Below are 27,105 nucleotides of genomic sequence, written 5' to 3'. Positions count from 1 at the left end.
TACCTTTCCCCCAAACCAGGCAGATAGAACAGAAATCAAGGATTTGTTTAGGAAAATTAAGCCAGGCTTTGTTGCAAGAGTGGAAACAAAAAGGTTCAAACAAATACAGTAACTCTAGACTAAGTTCAACAGGTAAGTATCTCTCCAGCTCCTAAATTCCTCCAAGCCTGCTTGGCTGATGACATTCGCAGCAACATCACATCAACCTGGCACTGCCCTCAGTCCTGTTAACCTCCCTCTCTCCCTTTACGAAATACAGCCATATCGCAAAACTAAAGATAACTTTTCATTTTTTCCCTGGAACAAGGGGATCGTGAGGATTTAAAGGCAGCCTCCCATCTCCAGTTCACAGCACATCAGTCACAGGCTTATCAAACTACACAACTGCCACTGACAGTCCTTCCTGACGCCATCCAGGGCAAGGACTATTTTTTCCAGTGTTTTTAAGCCTGCAGACAGCTACTCCCAGAAGAATCGGAACTCTTCTATTTACACAAGGCTATTCATATACTCACACTAAAGATTATCTAGTCGCTTGTTACACCTACAAATTGTTCAGATCCTAATCCCCATGAAGATTTTTTTTTTTTTTTAAACAGAAGACACACAACACATTGCAAGTAAGGATGACAAATACATTAAACGTTTGTCTGCCTGTACTTGTCCAGGACCAGAGGTCTTCCTTCTTCACCCCAGCTCTGCCAGCAGCTCTTGCGATACATCTAGCCCCCAGTGCCAAACTTTCCTGCCCAATTAGACCAAACACTTCCCATTCTGGCTCAGCAGCCTGAAGGTTTCAACATTAGTCAAACCACTCCCTTGCCCTTTGCTGTCTAGGAATATCAGTCCTTCTTTGTCACCCTGGCAGAGAGACTGACAGCCTGGTCGCACTGCTTGGCATTAATAAAAACAGTGGAGCGAAACATTCTTAGGGCTTGGGAACTTCCACCTCAACATCGCTTCTTAAAAAAAACTAACCAAAATAACACCTGCTCATCTGTCCCATCCCACTGTTTCCTAACTCTCAGCAGAACTACTTCTCTTCCTCTATAATGTTAAAGAAGTTGTCACGCTCTTATTAAGACCAGGATTCTGCAAATACTTTGACGTATAATTTAACCTTAGAGACAAACATTGAGGCAGGACTGTGGAAACAGCAAAAATCATTATCTACAAGTTTCCCAATTCAGAGCCAAAATATTTATCAGACCAGATGACTTGTTCATTGTTCCTTTCTGGCAGGGGCATTTTGTTCTTGCTTCTTTGAACTTACCTGCATTCCAGATGAAAAAACCTGCAAGAATTTGCTATACATTCTCTCCCCCACTATGTGTTATATTCAAACGAAGAACAGCTTAGAATATCATTTTCAGAGCATCAAAAAATGTTCTTAACTACGACAATTAAAGTCTAATTTTCTCATACATAGCAGCAGTTCCTGCTAAGCTCTTTTCTCATGTCTGGTCTTGTCAAACACAATTCTTGCAAAACATTTTTTAAAAAAGAAAAACCAAGTGGATGTCATTGCAAAACTCAGTTCACTCTTAAGACTACTACTTAGGACTTCTATTACAGACAGAGTGGCCTTTCTGTGAAGAAACATCCACTGTTTTGTGCATATCATTAAACCAAAGAGGGAACCAGCAACATGAAACTCAAAAGTGTCCACAACACAAGCTCTGCACCCTGCCTGTCCCGTATCCTGTTACTATCAGGGAAATTTTTTTTTTATTTCTTAATTTGCTAACCAGATCTGAACACTGGAGTACTCAACTGAATTTCCAAAATGCTGACCTAGCTTTTTTTCAAGCTTCACCTTCAACTGTCCTGGGCAAAAAAATCCAAACAACCAGTGCCCCAAACAAAAAGCATGCACACAAGTGCAACTTCTGAGCACTCCAAGAGGGCACTTTCAGATCTACTCTGCTGTGAATTTACAATTACTGAGATATGCTTTTCAAAATTACTCAGGAATATATTTGCTCAATTTCATAAATATTAAACCTATGCATATCACTCATTAACATTTGGCAGCTAATGCAACCACACAGAAGCGAGTCAAATGTCCTTCTTTCTCACAAACCCACAGAACTACTGGCTTCAATTATAATGCAGTAGATGCAATTAAAAGAAAAAAAAAGAAAAACCCACCTAATACCAAATTGTTTAAAAGGTTATTGTGTTTGCCTTCTTTTTGAGAAGCACTTATTTTAGCCATCATAGAGATTTACCACACCTGTGTTGGACCATTACCATGCTGGATATTCACCATATTCAACCTTACCATGGTAAGCACTTACCCAACAGAAAGGGTTGGGCATGTTTGAAGACACCTCAAGCTGGGCACCCAAACCCATTAGCCATTTTCAGGATCCCAGGCTTTTTTAGCCAGAGTGGATTTTCAGCACCAAGGAAAAAGAGTTTACTTTTCCATTTACTGACTGAAAATCCAAGATATAAACAATAGCTTTCCTTTTGCCAAGCTTGTATCTCAGAGCAGAACTGCAACTTAAAATTTCCGAAAAGTACTAATGAGGAATGAAGAGTAGAGCTCTACAAGCTTTGCTAAGCAGACAAGAAGTGTTACTAAGCAGACGTGCCAATGGATAGCTCAACAGAGTAAAGATTTCCTAAATGTATTATTCTTTTGTTTAAAACTGACATAACTGAAGCATTAACACCACTTCAGCAGAAGTAATAAGACCAAGATTCAGAGCCAAATTTAAAAGCAAATATTCACTGTCAAAACTGGACGGCAGAAGGAAATAACCTCTTGGGTATTTCAGCAATGATTTAATCACCTCCCATGACTAACTCAGAGAGACTTTGGAAGAGTAATGGGATGGAACAGAGTCCAAAGACCATCTAATCCCAATTAATAAAAACAGGAATAACTCCAAAAAGACAAAGAATAAAGATGACCTAGATTTTTATTCCCTGAGAAGTCAGGAAAAAGCTTTCTTTCTGAGGGAATACATTCCACTTTAAAAAAAAGTAATTTTGCTTTTTCCTTTGTGGATGCAGACAGGCTATGATTGTGCAACTATTTCAAACAAGCACCAGTTAACCTAACTTCCCATGGTAGATCTGACAAATCTGAGTAAAAACCTCCCTGATGTGTCTCTCAACTCACCCAGAAGAAACAAAGAGAACGTAAATCGTTGGGAATTAAATACATTACATAGTTTTCATTACTTATCTGCCCAAAGCAAAGTAGGTATTTTTAGGACCACACAAAGTTCCTGTTCTGGTTGAGACTTTAGCTATATATTTTAGTTCCAATCTGCTTTAGTCCACCAAGAGGACTTACACTTTTCATGCAAGTAAGGATCTACCACCTCAGGCATCTATTTTGAGATATGACATGGCAAGAGCAGCAAGAAAACAAGCCTAAGAAACAAAATAGAACACTTGCTCTCCCAGACAAGACAGCTTTTTAAGCATGCATCTTCACAAAATGGTGCAAGCTAAATTAACACTGTGCCATAGGCAGGTCCTTCCTTCAACCCTGTTCCTACCTTACTTGCGGACACACGTTCCTACAGATTACCTTGCACCACCTCTGATGCCTGTCTAAGCATTCACAAGCCACTTCAACTCACTAGTCCTGTACAAGCACTACCACACTAACTTATTGAAAAAGTTTCTCATTTTCTGCCAGGTTAGCAAACTAGATCAGCTCCTGCAAGGGTCCAATATGTACCCAAGTATGGTGACTCTCCTCGTGCCTGCTGCCTACTCATGAGTCCTGCATCCACATGCACATTTCTATGGTTCAACCAGCACTACTCATACCATTTGCACTATGAGCCTGCACCCACTTCTGTATTAATACAAATCTGGTGGCCTAAACATCACAGCCAACCTTTACGGTACAAATGACAGCCCTGAATACAGTATCACCATGCTTGTATATCTTGCATTTAAGGTATTTTCTTTAGGGAAAAAGCTTGCCGAATAAAATTCAAATATGTATTTAAGAACCTAATTCCCTAATTAAGCACATGTTCAAGTTAAAAGTCACAGGTCTGACAGATCCTCACTGCCTACCTGTACTTAGACTTCTTTACTCAAACTTAACTTGGCTGAAATATAGTTCTATGTTATTTTCCACAATCTCCCGGGCTCCCCCCCCCCATCTTAGAAGAAAGGCATTTTCTTGAACCACACTGCAGAGAAGAATGCAGCAGGAAGCCAAGCGATCCTTTCACTTGGAAGGAGTTTAAACAAGAAGATTCCAAACTTTTTTCTGACGACTCCAGCCCCACGCGCTGGCATGAGACCCCACTCCCCCAAATTCACCAGGGATGTTCCTACTTCCAACTCCTGGGGAATTCGACAGCCGCAAAACTCCAAATGCTCCTAACATTGAAATAAATACACAAATAATGAAACCTCTGTTTCTTCATTTTAGCAGCCGTTAGCACCGCAATTACAGTTCTCGGAGGATGCACTTACCCCTAATGAATCCCTGGAACAGCCGTAACAGGGTGCAGGGCAGATTACTGAATCCCCACAACACAACTCGGTGAATTGATGTTTCCCCTGAGCAACACAAAGCCGGGCCTAGAGATAGTAAGCATTTTTATGCTATCCTCATTTTGAAGCCTTATTAACAAATTAAACGAGAAATAAACACATCTCCCTCTGGGAAAAGGAGAAAAAAAAAAAAAAGACATTTTAATAAGGAGCCTAGACACCTTTCCGTAAGTCTCGTGTGGACAGGAAAAAGACACCAGAAAAGCTTGTAATAGAGCAAGTTCATTAATTACCATCTAAGATTGCAACAGTACACAAACCAACCTGAAGTCACCACACTGGCAGCAGCTGATCAGTTTTCTGTGGAGGCTGCTCTCATACCTGTGCCCCTGTCTCCCAGGGCTGTCAAGCGTGGGAAAGACACTTAGCAGAGACAGCACAACAGCTGGCACGACACTGGGGAGGAAAGGAAGTTTCTTTGCTTTGGTTGGTCTGCAGACATCCACGTTTCCTCTCTCTACAAGTCAGGATGGGTCACAGGTAGCCGGAGCAGCAGGACTGACGCCTAAGAGCTTTACATACCAGTTTCCCTCCTCCTCCCTATAGCAGGCAGCGGGACAACAAAGCTGAACCGGCAGCCCCAATTAACCACCTTTTTTTACTTTCAGACTTTTGTGTCTGATTGTTGGAGACCATATGGTCCAAGTTTACAGCCAACAGTAAATTTCTTTACCCAGTCCTGTTTGCAGTAACAACCTTAACATTCTTTTAATGCAGTTTTCGGTGGATGCATTTCCTTTCCTCTTTATGTAAGTAAATCAGTGGGATATGCCTAGCCTGCCTACTAAAACTCAACACAGGCCATGAAATCCAAGCAGGCAGAGTAAAAGATAATTCATGGTCTCAAATGAAGCCAGGTGGATTACAACTCCACTGTCAAGCACGCACCCAGCATCTGTACACTCAGAAAAGACATTAGGAGCCATCCAAATAATCAAAAATTGTCATGCATGCACAAAGGCTTTTGAATATAATTCTTGAGAGTGAACTTTTAAAAGAAGGCAAAGCCACCAGTGCACCTTAGAAACTAATGCATTACAGAACTTTAATCAGGCATTGCTCCATAATTAGACACACCTTCCCCTGCACAAAAGCATCTTTAAAGCCAAGTATCTGATGCCTTGAACCTCTGTTATACTTAAGAACATAAACTTAAAAAGACATTCATTATTCTCGAACTATTTCCATACTAAGTCCCATCCTAGAACAACTTTTAACTGCTAATTTATCATTCTCCCTCCCAGTGACAGGGAAGATTTATAGTGGAAAACACTTATTTAACATTACTCTAATGCCAAAACCACATGGTATTACACTTTTGGTGATATTGGTCAAGAAGCAATAACCAAAGAAAACAAAATAATAAGAAGAAATAACCCCCCCAAAAAAACATTCCCATAATTGTAAGGCTTGGCACGGGTCCACTGGAATAAACTGCAATGCAAGCCCAACTCGAAGGATGTTTACAGCCAAGACCCAATGTCTGAGTTCATCCCCTCGCACTCATCTGCCTATCCCTTATCTCCACCGCGGCACTGCCGTGCTTATCAGCACACTGACCCCTGCTCTGCCACAAGCGAACACATTCCAGAGCCCCACTGACCACAGGGAAGCTGAACATGGCAAACACGCAGCGTTAGGAGAAAGCCACTAAGAGTTCTAACATAGGGTCAAGCACACTGACACAGGAAGATATGCAAAGGGTGAGGGAGGAGAAATGCTATTTGCATATGTTGGCGCTAAAATCCAGAATGAATTTGTTGGCAGGATCAAGGTCACAGTAAAAGAGAGATGGAAGGCCAATGCAGGTACTCTATTAGTTAACGAAGTGGAGAAGAAGAGACGAATGAACAGCCAAACCTCCAAAGCACAGAACTTCATAGCAAGAAGAACCTTCACTGCAGGCATCTGTCAAAAAAAGAAGGAACAAACAGGACACACATCGCCCAACAAGTTCTCAAATATTTTGAGATTAACTTTGTTTATACAGGACGTGAGAAAAAAAAAAATCAAAACAAAAAAACCCAACCCACAATAAAAGAAAGGCCCTTCTAGTTTCACTCTAACCAAAGGCGAGGAACTGGCTAAGAACATGAAAGTGGAAACAACTTGGCTGACAGAAGGCGTAAGATGGCAACTCTCGCAATTCTTCAGAAGGTTAAAACAGAGAGCCATAAGATAATTAACTAATGGTAAAACCACAAGAGCTATCTGAAATCCAGGAGAAAGATCTGAAGCTTACTGACAAATCACCTCAGCCAAGTATAGGCTCTTTAATGATTTGAAATTCAAGAGATTTTGCACAAGTGCAAATCAAACCACTGAAGGTCACTTTATTAAGTGAACAGCACAGTTAAAATAGGAAAGATCAAAGCATTAGGAAAGAAACTACTGAGAGTCCACACTGAAGGTAAACATGAAAATATTCCTTCAGAACGTCTTCAGTGAACGAAAGAGCAGTTAAAGTAGGAGCGCATTAACCCACTATTCAACGGGAAGGAAAATCTCTAACAGATGATGTCAAAGCACTTGGGGCGATTTCTGCATCGATCTTCATTCACTAAGACGGATTAACTGGCTAATGTAACTCATATCGCAGCAAAAGGAGGAAGAACACAAGCTAGAACCGGGAAATGCATTAGAGCAATTTCTCCAAACCTCCTGAGCCAACAAAGTCAAGACTCTGAATTGCCCATGCATATTTACTGGCAAACTTCAAAGAGAAAGCATGATAAAGGCAATATCCTTCTGCAGACAACTTAATAAGCTTCCATAAACCTATGGACTTGTAGTCCATAAACCTATGGACTACATTCAGGGGTTACAGCATTAAAGGAGTACTTTAAGGTTTTCAAATCTGGTAGAGATAATATTTACCCTTTGAAAACTGACAAAGGCAGTCATGAAAGATCATCTCTGCTCTCTGCATTAAGTTCCAGCAGCCTGAAGAAGGGCAAAAGCACCTGCCTCTAAGGAGCAGGAAACCAAATACACAGAAAAACACGGACCAGTCAGGGTTACCGTCAGTCCCTGGGAAGATGCTGAAATAAATAATCAGACAAACAACCTATCTCCTGCATATTTCAGATAACAAAGCAGATAAGATCCAACACGCAATTTGTAAAGAACAAATCATATCAAACAAATATCATTTCCTCCAATGACACAGTAACAATGTAGGTAGCAAAACAGCAACTAAAGGCAATATAGTTATGGTTTAACTGGACTTTTGACACTCTTAAATTGACAGTCATATAATATAAACAAATACAGTACATACTGAAGTTCGGAGAGGTGATTAGAAACCCATAGACAAATTCATTATTTCAGCCAGAAAGAAAATAGGTAGCAAGCCCATTCACATGGCTTTAATCTGTTGGCATTCTCCACTGCTACAAAAAGGAACTTGGGTGGGGGAGGGTGCCAGCAGGGGAAGGCTATTTAGCAAAAACTTACTGCAGGCAACTCTGTATTCTGGCCTGCCTCAGTTTGATTTCTTATGGTCACAAGCAGCAACTCCAAAGATCTCCCAGACAACACCTTGTTCACAAATTACACATTGGAAAATATCAGGACAGAAAGGTCATTTTCTTAAATTAACAGAAAATAATCTGGGACAGTAACAAGTACTTGGATGGAGCGACTCAGAATCCAAGGTCACTTGAAGCAAGTGTAAAAGTCACCTGAAGTAATATGTAGCTTGACAGAGCAAAAAGGTAAGAACAACATGGAAGGCATGGTTAAATACTGTTCTGCCCAGAGGTATGTTTGGGTGGTAAAGTGCTAAAGAACCTGGAGTTTATGCTGAACATAAATCAAACATCACTGCAAAAAATAAAAAAATACATAAAGACTCAGCATCCTACTGAGAAGTATGAAATGCGGGTATCATATGAAAAGCACATGAAATAGTTTTGACTCTGCCTGTTGTACTAAGGACTCAGATAGAGCACCGGGTCCAGTTCCAGAAAAATGCAAACCAACTGGAAAAAGTCTCAAGAAAAGCAGTTAGACTAGCCCACAGATATATAAAAAGAAAAAAAAATTAAAAATAACTGAAGAGACAAGACTGGGAATGGGATTTCTTAAGTGTGGAAAACACTAAAGAGAAAGCCCACAAAACATGTGACACATTCCTGCAGAGATGTGATAAAGAGTTCACAAGGTGCATAAAATCCATCTTAGAATTCTTAAATGCTTAAATTATGGCAAATAGATTACAAATTACGATAAATATTTGCAATGGTAAGAACAGCAAAATATTGGAATAGATTGCTTTAGAAGGGTAAATCTCCATCAGAAACTTATGTTAGCTCATTTGCTTTGAGAACTAGTTAAACGCTCCTTCCTTGTGCCTGAAACACAGGGAATTTATGAAAGAACAAATGTCAATTACCGTACCTTCTTCCCCTCATACTTCATTCACAGGTGCCTCATCTGAGCTTCCAGCTTTTATATTAGCTATTACGAGAATTTATTAACCACTACTGAGAAACAACTTCCAGCATGAAGGCTTTGTAACATCGTATGGAAATAATAATAAAAACACAACCTTAAAGGAGTTATTGGAAGGATATTACAGAGGAAGAGTGACCCACTTGAACCACATCAAGGTGGAGAGTCCTTAATTACAAAAACAAAGAAATCCAGAGATCCTACTTACACAGTGACTTTAACTTTACCCTCATACACATATGCTTTAAAGCAGTGGTGCCCAGCTGCACAGACACCCTTTGCTGGGAAGGGAAAGGAGGGACTAACAGACCTTGCTGGGTCCAGGTAAGGTGAGCCTGGGTGAGTCTGCATAGACCTCTCCCAGCAAGCACCCTGCAAAGACACCCAGCTGGCTCAACCTAGGGCTGCACAGATCCAGACTACTGATCTGGTCTTGGATAAAACACTTGCCAAATGCAGAAGTGCAAACAACAAGAGCTTGGGGATGCAGAGGCAGTCCTTGTGCAGCTGGGAAGAAACAAAGAAGGCAAGACAAGGACATCAACTCCAAACACAGTGTCAGCAGTTGGACCCAGTAAAGCACAAAACATGACTAATTTTCTCAAGCGAAGCTCAGCTAGAAAAAAAAACCCACTGGGAACCAAAGCAGGAGAGCAAACTGAAACATGCTGTCCTCTGCTGGAAGTGGCTCTGGAGGAGCTTGAGAGCAGAGGAGCATCAAGACCACTAGTCCTTTGATCTTCACTGGAATCCATGATAGAAGCATCATTTGAAAGCTGCACGGCCTTGCCTAAATGGGGCTGTTACCTTCTGAACTCCAGGTAAAGCTGCACTTCTACACAGCCAGCACCACTGCCACCAAAGGGGCACTCCTGATGCCACCCCCTCCTACATCACCACTACCAGGTGATCATCTGCTGCTCTCCCACACGCCTTCCCTCCTGACAACAAAAGTGTTGGTGTGGCCGTAGAGAACAGGATTGGGGAACGAGATGAAAGTAATGTTTTTTTCCAAGAAAATAATATAAATCATTTGTTGCAATCCAGTTCCTTCAACCTGTTCACTTACAACGCTGTATTAAGCTTTCAGACTATGTCTTTTGAATGTAATTCACATGTAGTTTAAACACATAAACAGCTCAATATACACATCACAGGAAAGATGCAAAGACACAAAACCCAACCAACCAAACAAACCAACCAGAAGGGGCGGCTACTGCAGTATGAGGCTTCTATCGTGTGTATCTAGAAAGAATTTAGAGTAGAGTCTTTAACACTTCCACACCAACTATGGAAGATCTCCAGATCCAAAAGTGACTGAGTTTGGACTGTGTATGACATATATCAGGTGGAGCCAGTGGTGGGAATTATCGAAGTATTCATCTTTAGGAAAAAAAGAAAAAAGTCACGAGTCTTGTTGGAAAAAATACCAAATGAGCACACAACACCATCCGCACAGGCTCACAAGAGGGTTTTCCATCATTTAAACCAGCATCAAACCTTCAAACAAAGCATTCCTCATTCAGAAGAATTAACACGCCACAAAAATAAAACAAATTTTTTTCCCCTTAACTATCCACGCACAGTGTTAAATACAAGTAGTGGGTGTTTAAGTTGACGACAAATGTGTTTTTCTTTAAGACCCTCCGTTTCACACCCCGAAGCCTCACACCCCTTCGGGAAGGAGCCGGTACCGTCCATCACACCGAACACGTCCCGTCCCGCGGGTCTCCCCCGAGAAGCAGCCGAGAGCAGAGCTTTGGACCCGCACCGCGATCCGGCCCCCGGCCCGAAACGGAACCGCTGGCTGCAGCGCTGCTGCCGGGAGAGCCAAACGGGGCCACGACGGGGCCCGGAGCCGCCTCGCAAACGTCCGCACGGGTCTGGCGGAGCCCCCCCGGGCCGGGCCGGGCTGCCGGGGCCGCCGTCACCCCCGGACCGGCCAGGGGAGCGACAGTTTCCCTCAGGCCCCGCCGCCCTCCACCCCCGCCGAGGAGCAGCCCCGGGCCGGGCCGCCTCTTCCCTCTCCGCGTCCGTTCCCCCCCCCCCGGCCCCCTCCGGGCGGGGCGGCGGCCCCACTCACAGCGTGTGCCCGCAGACATTGACCATCAGCTTCAGTGAGGGGTTGCGGTACTTGGTGGTCTTGCACCGCGGGCAGCCCTGGTCATCCATGGCCGCTGCCGCCTCCCCCTCCCTCTCTCCTTCCCTCTCTCCCTCCCTCCGCGCCTTCCGCCTTCCGCCGCGCGGTGCCGCCGCCAAAGGGCCCCGCCGGCGCCGCCCGCCGCCCCGCGCGTTCCGCCCGCCGCGGGGCCCGGCCCGGCCCGCTCCGCACCCCTCCCGGCCCCGACCGCCGCCAGGCAGAGCCAGCCGGCGGCGGGGAGGGCCGGGGCGGCCGGGTCAAGCAGGTACGAGCCGCCCCGGGCAGCACCTGCCTGGCGTTGGGGAGGGGGGTGTGGGGAGCAGGGCTGTGGGGAGCAGACTGCCGCGGGCCGAGAGCTCCGGTTGTAACGGGGGGGGAAGAGGGGGGGGGGGCAGGGGGCACTCCCGCCTAATGAATAACCAACAGGAGGCCGCTGTGGGGCGGCAGCTCCCTCACGGGACGTCCCGCTCCCACCCTGAGGAAGTTTTTAATTCTTCCCATGGCGGCGGCGCAGGTGAGGGGGAGCCGCCGCCGCCCGCCGGGGGTGGGGGGGGTCCCAGCGACGGGCGCCGCGCTCCAGGTGGAGGTGGGGAGGGAGGGAGAGAGGCGGGGGAGAGGAGAGGGGCCGCTTTGATTGACGGTTGCCCTGGAGACGCGGGAGCCCCCGCCCCCCCGGCGCGGCGCAGCCAATGGGCGGGCGCGGCCGGGCCAGCAGGCTGCGGTGCCATATAGTATTGCAGCGGGGCTGGGAGTCACGTTGGGGGGAGCCGCGGAGAGGAGCCCGTTTACACTACTTTGCTATAGCAGCTATCTTTAATGGTTATTGCGTGGCCGGGAGGAAACCTGATCGGCTAGGAGCCGGCCGAGAGCAGCAGGAGGAGGAGGAGCGGACTTTCCAGAGAGATAGGAAGGGGGGAGAGGAGGAGAAGGGGACGGGGGGAAGGGAAAAAAAAAAAAAGAAAAAAAAAAAAAGGAAAACAAACCGAAACATGTCTTCTGCCTCCCCCACGGACAAGATCACGAGCGCGGTGGAGATCAAGCAGGAAAATGTGATGGAAATCCTCTCTGAAGCCAGCAAGGTGCCCCCCGACGGGGCCGCGGCGGGAGCCCTCAACCCCGCGCCGCCGCCCCCTCCCGCCGCCGCCCCGTTCCCCATGGAGCACGCAGGCTCCACCGCCGCCGCGGAGGAGGGAGCCGCGGACCAGGTACTGCTCCACACGGAACTCCTGGCCAGGAATCACCACGCTGCCTCCTCTCCCTCCTCCACCTCTTCTTCTTCCTCCTCCTCCTCCTCCTCCTCGCAGACCCCCCTGGCTTTCTCCCCGGACCACGTCGCCTGCGTGTGCGAGGCGCTGCAGCAAGGTGGGAACCTGGACCGCCTGGCCAGGTTCCTCTGGTCTTTGCCCCCGAGCGATCTGCTACGTGGCAACGAGAGCCTGATGAAAGCCCGGGCGCTGGTGGCTTTCCACCAGGGCATCTACGCCGAGCTCTACAGCATCCTGGAGAGCCACAACTTCGACTCCTCCAACCACCCGCTGCTGCAGGAGCTCTGGTACAAGGCTCGTTACACCGAGGCGGAGCGAGCCCGGGGCAGACCCCTGGGGGCGGTGGACAAGTACAGGCTGCGGAGGAAATATCCTCTGCCCAGGACGATCTGGGACGGCGAGGAGACGGTCTACTGCTTCAAGGAGAAGTCCCGCAACGCGCTGAAGGAGTTTTACAAGCTGAACCGGTACCCCTCGCCGGCCGCGAAGCGCAACCTGGCCAAGATCACCGGACTGTCCCTCACCCAGGTCAGCAACTGGTTCAAGAACCGCAGGCAGCGGGACCGCAACCCTTCCGAGACCCAGTCCAAAAGGTGAGGGCAAACTTTCCTCCCCGCCCCCTCTCCCGCCTGCCTGCCTTCCCTCTCCCGGCTCTTTCTTCCCTTGCAAACATGGCGCTTACCTTCGGTGCGCCTCGTCCTCCCCTCCTTCCCCCTCCCCGCCTGCTCGCTCCCAACACACCCACCCGGCCCGGGCACGCAGGCATGCGAGCAGCGCGGGGAAACTTCCCGGCCCCCGCCGCCGCCCCGGCCCCCGCCGCCCCGCTCTCCCCACTCCCGCCGCGCCCGGCCCGCGCCGCCACCCCTTCCCCCCCCCGGGCCGGGGGAGCCGCCGGGCTCCGGGAAAGGGACGGGAGGGGAGGCCGGGGGGTGGGGGTGTTTGTTTCGCCCCCCCCACCCTTGTTTTTAATTGTCGCGCCTGACAGAGTTAATCATTGACGGAGGACGCGCGGGGGTGTGGGGTCCCGCCGCTCGCCTTGTTTTGAAACCTGACTCGGGAGCGGGCCGGGCTCGGGTTTCAACGGGGGAGCGGGGCCGGCCGCGCCGGGCCTCAGCAGCGGCACCGCCGGGCTCGGCCCGCCGCAGGCCTCCGCCTCCAGCCCCCGCGGCCGTTCGCTCCCCGCGGGGCGGGAGAGCCTCCCCCGCCCGGCCCCGCTCCGCCCGCGCCCGGCCCGGGGCTCTGCCTCGGCCTCCCCCCCGCCTTCCCCGCGGGCGGAGGGGCCGCGGCGGGGGCTCGGCGCCGTGAGGCGGGCAGGTGGAGGTGACCTCCCCGCTCCCGCCCCCCTCCTTCCTCCCGGGGCAGGGACGGGAAGGGAGGGGAGAGACGAGGGAGGGAGGAAGGGAGAAGGGAGGGAAGGGGGGGGGGAATCGGCGGCCGGCGGAGGGCCCCAAGGCATTTCTCAACCAAGGGCGCGATTGTGCCGCCGCGGCCCCCTCTCCGCGGGACACATCAAAGGGCGAGCGGCCGAGGGGGGAGGGAGGGAGGGAGGGAGGGAGCGACCGAAAAATGCAGTCGAGGGCGGATCAGTCAGCCAAAAAAAAAAAAAAAAAAAAAAAAACCGGCGTAGCTCCGGGCGGAGGGGCTCGGCGGGGCCGGGGCGGCGGCCCGGGGCGGCGGGCCGGGGCGGCGGCCCGGGGCGGCCCCGCGGGGCGCGGCACAAAGGCCGCCCCCCCTTTCCCCCCCCCTCCGCCGAGCACAGCCTGAGGTGCCTCCGGAGGCACCTGGGGGCAGCGCGGGCCCGGCCCCCGGCGGGGCCTCCCCCTTCCCCGGGGCCGGGGGTGGCGGGGGGCCTGGGGCCGGCCCTGGCCGGGGTCGGGCGGCGCTTCCCGGCCTGCTCTCACCTCCCGCAGCTGCCGCCCAGCGATTTACCAAATGGCTGCGGCCGGTCTCACAGCCGTGGGCACCCTGGGACCGCCGGGGAGACGGGGGGCGTCCCGGGCAACCCCCTTCGGTCGGCCGGGTCGGATGGCCAGGGAGGGGGGTTTATTTGCACGTCCATAAGCCAGTTTGTAAAGTTTCTCCTCAGCAAGCGTTTGATTTGATGTGCCCTTTTCTAAGGATTTCTAAGATTCACCCCCTTGATTTGAAGTTCGTTTAAAGTGCCTTGTAAAGGCAAAACACTGGGAAAGATTACTTAGGAAAACTCTCACAAACTGTCTCACAAACTGTATCAAAGCAAAGAGTCCCCCTTGGTGCAGAGCTCGCTGGCACGCCATGGTAATGCAATGTCATCTCTCCGTCTTTTCCCTAGCGAGTCAGATGGCAACCCTAGCACAGAAGATGAATCCAGTAAGGGACAGGAGGATTTATCTCCCCACCCGCTCCCCAGCTCATCCGACAGCGTTACCAGCCTCAGCCTTCCCGGCCACACGGAACCCGTCTACATGCAGCAGCTCGGAAACACTAAAATAGCCTTGAGTTCATCTGGCGTCTTGTTGAATGGAAACCTCGTGCCTGCCAGTACCTCTCCCGTCTTTCTCAATGGTAGCTCTTTTCTTCAGGGACCCAACGGTGTCATTCTCAATGGACTCAGCGTGGGGGCTTCGCAGACGGTTACCTTAAATTCGCCCAAAACCACGTCAAGCGTTGTGAGCAACGGGGTGTCCATTACTGACATACTGTCGTCTTCGTCAGAAGATGTTAAGGACTTCAAACTCCTTCAGGCTTCGGTCCCCAATGCCACGGCAGCCACCTTCAGCCCCAGTAACATCCCGGTCTCGTTCCCGGGATTGATACCAAGCTCAGAGGTGAAAAGGGAAAGCGTACAAACTGCTGCTTCCCAAGATGGAGGCTCTGTAGTTACTTTTACTGCTCCTGTCCAAATAAACCAGTATGGCATTGTCCAGATCCCCAATTCAGGAACAAATGGCCAGCTGCTGAACGGAAGCATTGGTTTTTCTTCTCTGCAGCTGCCTCCTGTTTCTGTGGCAGCTTCACAAGGTAAAAGTTTTGTCTTGTACTGTAAGAGGTGTGAGAAAAAGTTGGAATCAGGCATGCTTAGCATTTTAGAAACTGTGGTCCTTTTCCTCCAAGATACCAGGATTGTACCTCGGCCATGGCCACACACGGTACATCAAATAATACCTTTTGCCTTCCTTTATGGTGGGTTATGCTTGTGGCCAGACTGTTACACGAGGCTGAGCTCCTCTACTAAAAGCAGAGAAGGAGGTCTGGCATTTTACACCCCTTTCAGCTCATGCTGTTCTCAGAAGTCTGTGATACCAGTCTTCACAAATATCTGTAAATTTTACATATTTCAGTAATTCAAAATATTCTGCATTTGCCCTTGAATTCTTTTAATGAGAAGGTTCATAAAAATGAAAATTACGGCAGCTGGAAATTGTTACAGTTGTTGTTCTTGTGGTGGTTGTTTTGTTTTTTTGTTGTTTTAACCAAAGCATTTCATAAAAATAAATTTTAAATTACCATAGACACAACAAGACCAAGCAGTTATGCTCATACATTTTCTGTCCTGTAATTAAGAAAGATTAAACTGCAGGGAAACAATAGAAATACGCAATAGCTGGTAGATATAAAATGCGAGGGTATTTGGATAAAACTGCCCTCAGTCCAAGGGAAATATGTCATCACAGGTTCATGTGCCAAGTGTGCAGGCTCCTCCCCAAGTTTGCTTTAGAGTTTGTCTTAACATACCATAGACTGAAACTTGCGGCCGGCCAGGAAGAATCCCAGGGAGCACAAGCCTAGTTCTGGATCTTTGTTTTGAAGCAGGTCAGTTACAAAGCACAACTGAACAGCTTTGTTACTCATTAGCCACTGTATCTTTGGTTATGAAAATAATTAAACTTGAATGAATCTCTCTAGTTTCAGGACCTGTGAGTACTATAATGAAAATCAAACTGTGCTCATGTTAACTTATTTGAATTAAATGTGTATAAGGAATTAATCAATCTTGCTTTGTTATGGGGAGGAACACTGAAGCTGTACAAACCCATTTTAAATGGGTGCATAATTATAAGATCCTAAAATGTGGCACTCGCAGTCACTGGAAGTTATTGGTACATAGCTTAACCAAGACAAAAAAGAGAAGACATTCAGTCTGAATACCACCTGTAATTACAAAAGCCATTTAATCCGCATGCTCCAAGGCATAAACTGACAGCCAGAAAAGGTGAGAAAGAAAGTTCTGTCCCTTAAGTAGTGTGGGAGTATTGTATTTGAAAGTCCTAAGATTCATAATAAACTCCTCACTGAACATTGTCCCCATTGTTAAAAATACTGATTCCCACTGGAGAGTGATCCACCATATGTCTAGTCCAGTGCAGAGAAAAGATCTGTATTTGCTGCTTTGATTTCTTTTTATTTTTCTTAACACAAGACGGATGGATAGCTGGCTGCGTATTCCAAGTGAAATGTGCTGCAGGCTATTTTCAGTAAGCTACAGTAGATGGTACCTTATTGATGGGTAACTTCAGGTTGCCTTGCTTTATTCTTCTAGTTTATGCATGTGAGTAAGATCTTCCAAAAAATCATCACTGATTAACAGAAATGAATAGGGAGCTAAAATATTCCCCAGGTGAGAAATTCATTTTCAGTGTTGTAAAAAATTCAGGTGTCTCCAACTGATAATTAATGATAATTAAACTGCTTTTGAGAAAGAGGGGTGTTTCAAGTGGGACCCAGTCCCAAGAGCCAGTATATCTTATTTTAGGAGTGATTATAACGGCAATTTACATGGCACATCCAGTAAAACCAACTTCAGGTTATCTCTGGCCACCTCTTCTTGCCTTGGCTAGCTACAACATCACGTGAGCAGTGCCATGGCTTTCAGCAAGGGTAGGCAGTCGCTGGGTGACTACGCAGTGTGGTGGATGTGGCAGGGTTAAGCTTTTAGAAATATGTGATAAAGCGAGGTGAAAGGCAATATATGAGAATCCTTAACGGACTACCTAGTTAACCCAAGTTACTGTTTTTTGATGTTTTCTCTACAGGTTGACTCGGGTGGTTTCTGCCCAGCGGATTTCATGTGACGTCTCTCCAGTTCCCACACACAAGCTGTAGTCTGTCACTGAACTATCTTTAATAGCTTTTCATGTTTCTATTCTTAGATAGAAATTGAGTGGTGGCAACTAGTGAAGGCCAAAGCACGTTCATTTTAATCACATGGCTGGAGACTGTTTGCCCCTTAATGAGAGTCTAAAAGATACCTAATATACCAGAACATTTTTTTTTCTTTCTAGAAGCGGTTTCTCTTAAAAGCTTTTATTTCTTCATACCAAATTTTCTCTCACCTGTTATAAACAACGCTGTTCTATGTTGCATGAAATATTAGCCTATGTATGTACCGCAAACATAAAAAAGACCAAAATGTCTTAACAAAATGCCTGCGCAACTCTCTGCCAACTGTAATCTGTGTTTTCTTTTGCTTCCCTTTCTCTAGGTAATGTTTCAGTAAATCCCAGCACATCTGATGGAGGAACTTTTACGACTGAATCTTCAACAGTGCAGCAAGGAAAAGTTTTCTTCAGCCCCCTCGCTCCAAGTGCAGTCGTTTATACGGTTCCCAATTCAGGCCAGGCAGTAGGCTCTGTCAAGCAAGAAGGACTGGAAAGAAGCCTTGTGTTTTCTCAGTTGATGCCAGTCAGTCAGAACACACAACTAAATGTAAACATGTCTTCTGAAAATATATCCAGCGGAGGACTCCAGTCCCTGGCCTCCTCGTTAGTGAATGTAACACCCTCACATAATTTTTGCCTCACACCAACTCTTTTAAATGCTGCAGAACTGAACTCTGGTATCTCGGAGAGCCAGTCTATGTCATCACCTGTGACCAGTACCTCTACCGTGATATCTATCAGCAACACTAACTATGCAACCCTTCAGAACTGCTCCCTCATTACCAGTCAAGATCTGTTGTCCATTTCTACAGCACAGCCCGCGCTTGGAGAAATAATTTCTACAAGTGGAGACCGTGTTAGCCACCCCTCTGCACAAGTACATCAAGATTTTGTCAGAGAGCACAGGTTAGTTCTGCAAGCCGTACCTGACGTCAAAGAGAATTTCTTACCTAATTCTGAGAGTAAGTCAACTGGCAATTTAATGATGCTGGATTCGAAATCCAAGTATGTTATGAGTAACATGGTTGACACGGTTTGTGAAGAACTGGAAACGGACAAAAAAGAACTTGCCAAACTGCAGACAGTTCAGATGGATGAAGATATGCAAGACTTGTAACTTTTTTTTTCTTGCTTTCTGTTTTAATAGATAAGTCTCCTGTTGAGGCCCTAACAAGCACCAAGTGGGTTGTTTTTTTTTTTTTTTGTTTGGTGGGTTTTTTTCATTTAAAGAAAACAGAAGAACATGTAAATGGTCTGAATCGATGTACAGAGGAATCTCTGGCAATGGAATTAGGTTGCCACACTTGGTTTGCATGGAGTATTCTCTTTTAAGCAGATTAAAGGAGAAGGGAAATGCCAGGGCAAGTACCGAGTGAATGGGTACAGGTTTGGCTAAGAGATACTACCCTGATAATTTAACTAGACTCTCCATAGTACAACGTACTCTCAACAGTAAGTATACACTCCTAACTTTAGATAGAAAACAAAAATCTCGCTCCAAAAAGGTAGAAACAATGCAGTCACTTTTGCTGTTTACTTCTAGTCCATGGGCATTGAGAAATTTTTAAGGAACTCTAGACGATACCTCACCGACTACTTTTATGTTGTTTGAGGTTAAGCAACTAAACAAAATCATAAATGTTGTTACTGGTGTGTTTGCTGTTTTCCAGCAGACTTGCATTCAAACCAAAAATCTCACATCAAACATTTACAGATTTCTAAATGCTACAGCTAGCATTTTGTCAATGCACCAGAAAAAGCATCATTTGAAACTCTAATTATGCAACTCAGAAGCTTTCTCTCCAGTATGAATGTAAATATTGTTTCAGTTCTTATAAAGGAGACTTTTTTAAATTAGTACAATGGATTTTATTTATGGTTTATGTTCCCTTTCACTTTAGACACAATGCATTGAAAAGGAAAACGTTTTCTGGCTGTTTAATTTATTTTTATTGTTTGAGCAGGAAGTAAACGTAGTTATTTCTGACAAGGTTTTACTTTTTTGTAGTTTTTCAAGCAATAGACTGTAAAAGTAAAATGTTAATCACACTGAAACTAGAAAATGAACTCCCAGTCTCACAAACCCAGGAGGTCCCTGTCTCTACCCCCTCTGTCTTTGTGTTCAGGGGTTTTTTGTTTGTTTTGTTAGTAATTTGCGAATTAGTTGAACCTTTTTGTGTATTTTTTACAGAATTCCACGTGCCTTTCTTCCTAGTGGCCTTATCTTTGTTACTAAAGCACAGTGGCAGGAGGAATAAAAACACTGATTTGCAAATATCCGTCCTCAGGGCCAAATCCTGATGTCTTACTTCTGCAGGTAGACCCGCTGACTTCGGTGCCCCTACTTGCACAAGTAAGAAGAGTTTTAAGTCTGTTGGTCATTGTGGGTGACATTTACTAGCGGTGCAGAGCACCAAAGATAGGTCCTTCTGCACCACGTCAGCAGGGCAGGAGGAGTCCAGAGAGGGACCACGGGCAGAGCTGGCATGCTGAGGGAAAGGTCTTGGCTCCAGCCTCAGGCAGATGAGCAAGAGAGGTCGGGTGGGCAGGCCAGGGAAGGGAGCCCCATGTTTACATGGACCCATTGGCCAAGGAGCTTGTGTGGGAGGGCTTCAGCTGCTGTTCAAGCAAGCAGGCCCCCATCCAGAAGTGCACAGAAGTGTGTATTTATATGTCCTTCCAGAATAAGCAGCATGGGGGCTGATGGTGGGAACTGCAGCTGCCCAAAGGGCTTGTGGGAGCAGCCGTGGTCTCTGCCTGGCTGGGAATGGGTCTCCTCTCCCTTTGCCCTTTGTGCTGTGCCAGGGACAGCAGAAGCAGGCAGGCTCTGGGCAGGTGGAACAGATCTTACCTTTCCTCCAGAGGAGTTTTTGTAGCATGGAAAAGCACATCCTTAAGCTTTAAAATAATAAGAGGAATGCAGATGTATAAAAATGACATGCTGTTAATCTTTGTGGTTTTGTTTTGTTAATTTTTATTCTAATGTGAATATATGCAGTAGCTGAAGCATGTGGTCATCCTCATCAGGGGCCTGGTCCACAGCCTTTGGAAGGCAATGGGAAATGTTTTCATAAGCTTCTGTAGGCTCCAAATCAGGCTCAGGACAAAACAAGATCATTTGTAAAGGACAAAAAAATGGAAAGGAAAGAGAATAGGGGTAGCACATCCCAGTCTGTTTCTGTCTTGGTTGTTAACTGGTTCTGTGGAAAGCTTTTGAGGAATGAAGGTCTTTTCTGTGCACCGTGCGCATGGCGTAGGCATCCTTTCTGTTGTTTTGCACTATATTGAATACAGCGTGTTTTGCAGCGTATTCTGTGGAACCTCGAAGCTGAGCTCTGTCAGTAAGCACTGGAGTCCACACTGCGAGCCAGAGTCTCTAGGGCTGCAGGGAAAGGTGCAGGGAAAGGGAAGAGCGAGTGTGCAAGGCGCACACTTCACAGCTGTGCCGAGTCACCGATGCTCTGCAGACAGAAGCAGCCCATAAGCCGTTGGCTGTCCCCACATGCTCCCAAGCAGAAAGGGTATTTAAGGCAAGCACTTTAAAGTGGAGACTATCACAAGCAGAACATGGAGCTATATGTTCCCCTGGCACAACTTCCCTTGACATTCAGGGGATCTCCATGTGAGCAGGGAATCGGATAGTCCAGAGTTCTCCTCTCTGCTCTGCCTGTTTATCTGTTTGCTGGGTTCCAGCGTGAGCAATCCGCTTCCCACCTCTTCTTTGCCCATAAAATGAAGACGATGATGACAATAACAGTAGCTGTATCTGCTTTGCGTAAATTTGTTCAACCATTTGGAAAATTAAAAGGACCCTGTATCATTGTCATATTAATGGAGAATGTGTGTATGGCTCTGAAGGAGTTGGTTGGGGCTTAACATTTCATTTGTGAAGCTCAGGCTATATTTGGAGGCGAGCTAGAGAGTATTTCAGAGCACTCTCTCAGTTGTTGACGCGATCAGGTCTCATAACTGAAAAGACTGTGGTGTTATGCCAGTACCTGTTACTTTTTTAAAATTTTTCCTCCTTTGCATTTGTTGTGTTACTGAGGCTCTGAATTCTGTGGCTTTGCAGCACAGTTGAGGTGAAAACTGTGTATGTTGTTACAGTGGCACGTATCTTGGAGTGTCTGGTACTTCTAACAGGAGACTTCCCACTCTTCAGTGGGAGCGGAGGATGTACATAAAACCAGTGGTTTGGGACAAAGTAAGATTAATCTATTCTAGTCTTCCAGATATCAAGTAACTTATGTTGTACTCTTTTTTTTCTCCCATTGAAAATAAGTGTCATTCCCTCCAGATAACGTAGTTATAACCTCATGTTTTCTGCAGGTACATATGCACAATATAAAGATTCATTGCACGGTACAGTGTTTTTAAAATAGATATTTAAATAGTAGTTTTACTCCTACTGTAAAATAAGGGTCAGTTTTTATTACATGACCCTCAAGCAAGCAGGCTAACTGCTCTAAATAGACAGTACACAAAGTCCCGAAAAGCGCCTGGGGGCCAGATCTTCGGCTGCTGTAAATAAGGCATTGCTCCACTGATTCCCTAGCTAAGGATTTTACACAGTGTTTAGGGGATATGGATGCTCGTGTCCCACACACGTGAATGGCAGTGAGTGTCCAAGCCCCACAGACAGTCCTTATTATCACATTCTGTTGTTTAAATGGAAGGTATGTCTCTCTGGCATACATGTTCCTTCTCCCTCCCTCTCTGTTACGGATGAGAATAAAGGATCGTTTCAACTTCACATATGTTTGTAACTTGTAAGTCCACTGGAAATCTTACAGGAAACATTGCCAAATTCTACTACTTTTCTGGTCCCAGACTCAGCTTTGAAAAATACGCTTAAAGTTTAAGCAAATTCCTACAAAGCATGATGTTAAAAAACCCTTTGTTCTTTACTACTTTTAATTAAAGTTGCCTCTGTTTCACCCAGAATTTTGCAGAGAACCAGAAATACATTAAAATGAATGCTCTGTCTGGACTATTTGCAGCATTATTCCTGTGGTCTTACCTAAAAGGACATTTCAGCCACATAAATCAATCTATTGGCCAGGTCCTGGGCTGGGCTGAACTAGCTCAGTTCCATTGGCTTTAATGTCCTTTCACACCAGCCGAGAATATGGTCCATTCATTTCACTGGAGTTGGGTCAGGGATGGATTTGGCCCGGTGTACGGTGGCAGTATGAACCGGTGCACAAGGCTGACACTCGGACAGTTGTAACCGAATGGTCACAGTCTATCTATTGAAGCATATACCTCTTTCCACTTACTGCTTTACCCTACCTGTGGATTCAGGAAGACGCATTCAGAAAGCTACTTTACCCAGAAGTAAGGCTGGAACCATCTTTATTGTTATTACTATCAATCCGACATTAATGACAATAATGGACAGATTCTGACTTCAAATCCTGCAAAATCACCTCAATAGCTATTTTCAGTTAAATTAAGCAGGGCAAAATTCAGCCCTGTGTGCACAGGAGCTTTTCCCGTCTGTAGATTTGATAGAATCATAGAATGGTTTGGGTTGGAAGGGACCTTACATCTAGCTCCAACCCCACTGCCATGGGCAGGGATACCTTCCACTAGATCAGATTTCCAGTGCCTGTGCACTTTTCTTAGCGAGGGCAGATGAACAACCAAGAGGGTGCATCCCTCCAGGTTCATACGAAATACGTGTGCAGGACTCCCAGGGGCATGAATCGCCTAGTGCTTGTGGTCAAGAAGCATCTCAAATCATAAAAAGAATAGTAATTTTATAAATCTGGAAACAAAAGTAATGACATTTTACAAGCAAGGAGACCTGAAGTCTTCCTGTATCTCCTAGCAATTATTATCTTGAAGGATATTTTATACCTTACTTGTATGTTTCATATAATTTAAAACTAGCTTCTTAAATTTCTGAACTCAAGGAGGGAGTGAATCTTCTGACTTTCAGGATTCACATTCAGAGGATGTTTGTTCTTTTGCTGCATGTACTGTTTGTCCAGAACTAACCAGTTATTTCTGCGATATGGGTTTATTGTGCCTTACAACAAATATGAAACTTAAGCGGAATGTACGCATTAGAGGAGGGAATAATCAGAAGACTTTACTGCACTGTTAGGTGATGCCGCCCCAGAGTGTATCATCAAACATATCTGTGCTTAATTACCCAACCAAAGAGATCTAAAGTATGTATGTTTGTTGTACTGTAATAGGGGTTTGTGCCTGGACAATTAAGTGTTTTATTTGTATTCTGAGATGATGTGAACTTATTTTTCTAAACACTATACTGAATAAACTTTATATTTATACACATCTTGTGTAAATATTTCCATTTGGATATAATGTGAGGACTTTGAATTTTGTGTTAGAAAAGCAATCCAAAGTAGAAACTCAGCTTTTAATGACTCATTGTGAGGGTGATGGCAACTAGGAACTCTTGTGCTCACCAGGGAATTGGTCTAAAGCCTACTTAAGCTAGAGCGAGACTCTCTGTTGACTTGAGTGGGTTTTGTCAGACCCTAACTTTGCTTCTAAAATACTAAATTAAAAACCATAAATCTTCTATTTCATCTCAAACCTAGCTATTAAATCTGTGTCTCAAATGAAATTTATACTGTAATTAGATAGATACTATTGAAATATATTTCCACCTACTAGTTAGGACTAGTCAGTATTTACTCGTGGCTCCCGTGGCATTGGGATGCTTTCTACGTCAGGGGTTCTTTTTGGGTAGGTAAATTCCCATTTGCTAAATCCGTGTTTGTCAAAATTTTTCTTTAAAATGTTGTGCTTGGTATCAGACCTGGTTTGAGCAGACTTTTGAGAACAGCCTGAAATTTATGTTCCCTTGATATTAAAGGATTTAAACACATTACCATATTACTTAAGATCTGTGCTCCAAATACAAGGATTGCCTAGTTATGGTTTTGATGCCAAAATGAATGACAGTAAGTTGAAGCAGGCTAACCTGTACAGGTGAAATAGTTTCCCTCGCTGAAGCTATATATACATTAGAGATACTTGACAGCCTGCACATGCCAGCAGGAAAACACCCTTTCACCTCATAAATTGCATTTAGGCCATAGGAAGCAAGATGAGGTCTGAGAGATTTAAGTTTTGTAGTAGTCAGACCCAGTTGTATATACCTATTATATTTTTCATCACTAAGATGTTACCTTTCCTTACCATTATTCAGCATTCCTCCATCTTTCCCGCTGGCTCCAGGCAGCGCTGCTGACGGCGGTCCCAGTGGCAAAGCGCCGCGAGCCGCCTCCCGGCCCTGGGAGCATCTGTCCCCTCTCTGCCTGGGGTTGACCCGCCTCACACTCTGCAGCTGCCGAAGTAAATCCAGTTACCCAGGAACAGCCCTAAGGTAGAGAGAAACAATTGCCTTGTTGCCCAACTCCTTTTCCTTCCCAGAAGCAGCGTGCGTGACTCAGTCCTGCTGTTTGTAGTGCTTCCCTTTGCCATGCTTTGGTTTCGCCTGAGCAGTAGGACTGTGATAATATTTTCCTGCCCTGCAGATACCAAATTCCTGATCGATCCCTGGACGGCAGCTCCATCCAGCTTTGCTTGGAGCAGGGGCTGAGAGTCTAAAGGCGTCCTTCAACCTAGCTGTGAGCAGCTTCTCCTCTCATTTCTGCCATGTGACGGAGCCAGGAGGGGAACCACCACAGCTGGGTTGGCTCCAGCCAGGGAAGGTCCCCTCCAGGAGGGGGTTTCTGGCTGCACAGCCCCTGCACACTCGAGCAGACAAAGTACGGGGGGTTTGAGGGCAACTGAGAAGCGGAAAGTCTCAGCATATGCAAATGTCAAAATTCTCCCTGAGCAGCCACCCATGCGGTATGCAGGATGAATCATGTCCTAACGGAGCGCATTCCTGCTACTTTGGAGGGCTTTGCAGATGTGTTCCAGGTCACCCTGGGCGAGAAAACCACACACAGCCACGGTTACTTCTTCCCTGGCAGCTTGTGTGCAGATGGAGAAAAGGGGGACAGCACCTTCGGAAGGGTGGGCAGCTGGCTCCCCAAGCCCCCGCCTTTCACACGGGGCCTGGGGATGACCGAGGGAGGACCGGGGCTGCCAGGGCAGTAGCTGGGATACAGTTGATAGCAGGCTTGGCGAGACGGGCGGTTGCTCTTGATCTAGCGGGGAGACAAACTGGGAAGGCAGGCAACGTTGGAAGACAGCACTTTTTATCCTCTGTTTCTGGCTGGATTTTCCCCGGTGCCAGATCAGAAGGGAATTTTCCTGCTCCAAGAGGCAGAGGTTGGGTCAGTAAAACAAGATCTTAATATAAATAGTCTTGGCTTGGAAAGCAGAGGTCTCCTTGCAGGGCTTGCATCCCCTGTTGTGGTGATCTCTGGCTGCAGAAAGCTTTGGACTGGAGTCTCAGGACAGTATATCTCAGTTATGGATACAGATCACATTTTTAATATAAAAATACATTTTAGAAGGAAAATTATTCCCAGAAATAGGAATTCATCTGCCAAACAATGTGCACATAACTGACTTTACACTTAGAGGTGCCAGAAAGTTCAGGAATGAGACCAACAATAAAAAACCAACACACGTGTGAAAAATCTACTACATTAAAGCCAGATTCAATAAAAATAGCACCTAGTTTATATGCTGCAGAAGCTGGCACACGCCTGTGAAAACCCAAGGAAAAAGATAAAATGCTCAGAAGTTGCACGCAGTCCAGAGGAACTGAGCAGCGCTGGAGTAGAGCTGATGGTTACTTAATAACTCATGTACAATATTCTCATGTGTAAGTACTTTAATTCTTCATCCTGCTACTTCTCGGGCAGAAAGACCCAATTTGGAATACTTTGGGCTAATCAATAAGCTTTGTTGTTGCAGCCAAAGTGCTTTGCAATAGTTCTTATGTTACCCAAAAGGACTCCAGAATGTTACACCGCACCATTTTCTTTTCTACTCTGCAAACTGACAGCCAATTATTTCGGTGTTAGTGGTATCCCTTATACCGCTCGCAGCTGTAAAATGCAGCCCCTCCCCTGAGGAGCTTACAGTATACAGAAATAAAAGCAACCCGAGCTGGGAAGGGAGAGGAGCAGAGGGAGAAGAGGTGGTTTGCCCGGGGCGGTGCTGGCAGTGGGTGGCAGAGGCAGGTTGCAAAGCCAGGTCTCTGACTCCCCCTGTTGCTTTGCCCACTGGCTCATGCTGCCTCCCCAGGAGCCCAATCCGGCTCGGATGCAATGCCCCCTGACAGCAGCAGGAGGACTTGCTGCTTACACCAAAGCTACGTTTGCTTCATTCATTTATTTACTACGTTTACAGCCACCTTCTGATGCTGACCGATAGCCACATAAGCCTCCAGCAAAGCCCTGTCGATGACTAGACTGGCTCTGGACTGGGATCACTGACCCTGCAAACACTCGGGCTCCAGAAAAAACACTCCTAAAACGCTCCTGCATGAATCACCCCATCAGGGTGATGCACATGCAAGCCCTGAAAGACTCCAAAGCCACCCACTTCCAGATCAAGGCAATTTGAGAAAGGTTTGACTCATCTCCCACCAAGTCCAAGGAGCGAGGGAGACACGTGCTCACGG

The 27,105-nt window shown here is 46.4% G+C and overlaps 2 protein-coding genes across 4 annotated transcripts in view; one reads left to right on the top strand and one right to left on the bottom strand.

The window, feature by feature from the left end:
- Positions 1-11,217, bottom strand: part of MNAT1 (MNAT1 component of CDK activating kinase) — a 124,730-nt gene extending 113,513 nt beyond the window's left edge. For all 3 annotated transcript variants that reach the window (XM_074820918.1, XM_074820919.1, XM_074820920.1), the window contains exon 1: positions 11,078-11,217. In XM_074820918.1, the coding sequence (XP_074677019.1) occupies positions 11,078-11,166 (89 nt within the window). In that variant the 5' untranslated portion in view covers positions 11,167-11,217. The remainder of the gene's footprint in view (positions 1-11,077) is intronic.
- A 495-nt stretch (positions 11,218-11,712) lies between these two features.
- On the top strand, positions 11,713-23,841 carry LOC141921999 (homeobox protein SIX4-like). Its single transcript, XM_074820917.1, has 3 exons — positions 11,713-12,992; positions 14,711-15,399; positions 17,861-23,841. Exons 1-3 carry the CDS (start codon positions 11,824-11,826, stop codon positions 18,652-18,654), a joined length of 2,652 nt encoding a protein of 883 aa, XP_074677018.1. The 5' UTR covers positions 11,713-11,823; the 3' UTR covers positions 18,655-23,841.
- Positions 23,842-27,105: the final 3,264 nt, after the last annotated feature.

The sequence above is a fragment of the Strix aluco genome, chromosome 4 (genome assembly GCF_031877795.1).
Source record: "Strix aluco isolate bStrAlu1 chromosome 4, bStrAlu1.hap1, whole genome shotgun sequence".
In the NCBI taxonomy this organism is placed as follows: domain Eukaryota; kingdom Metazoa; phylum Chordata; class Aves; order Strigiformes; family Strigidae; genus Strix; species Strix aluco.
This window is presented reverse-complemented; position numbering and strand designations above follow the sequence as displayed.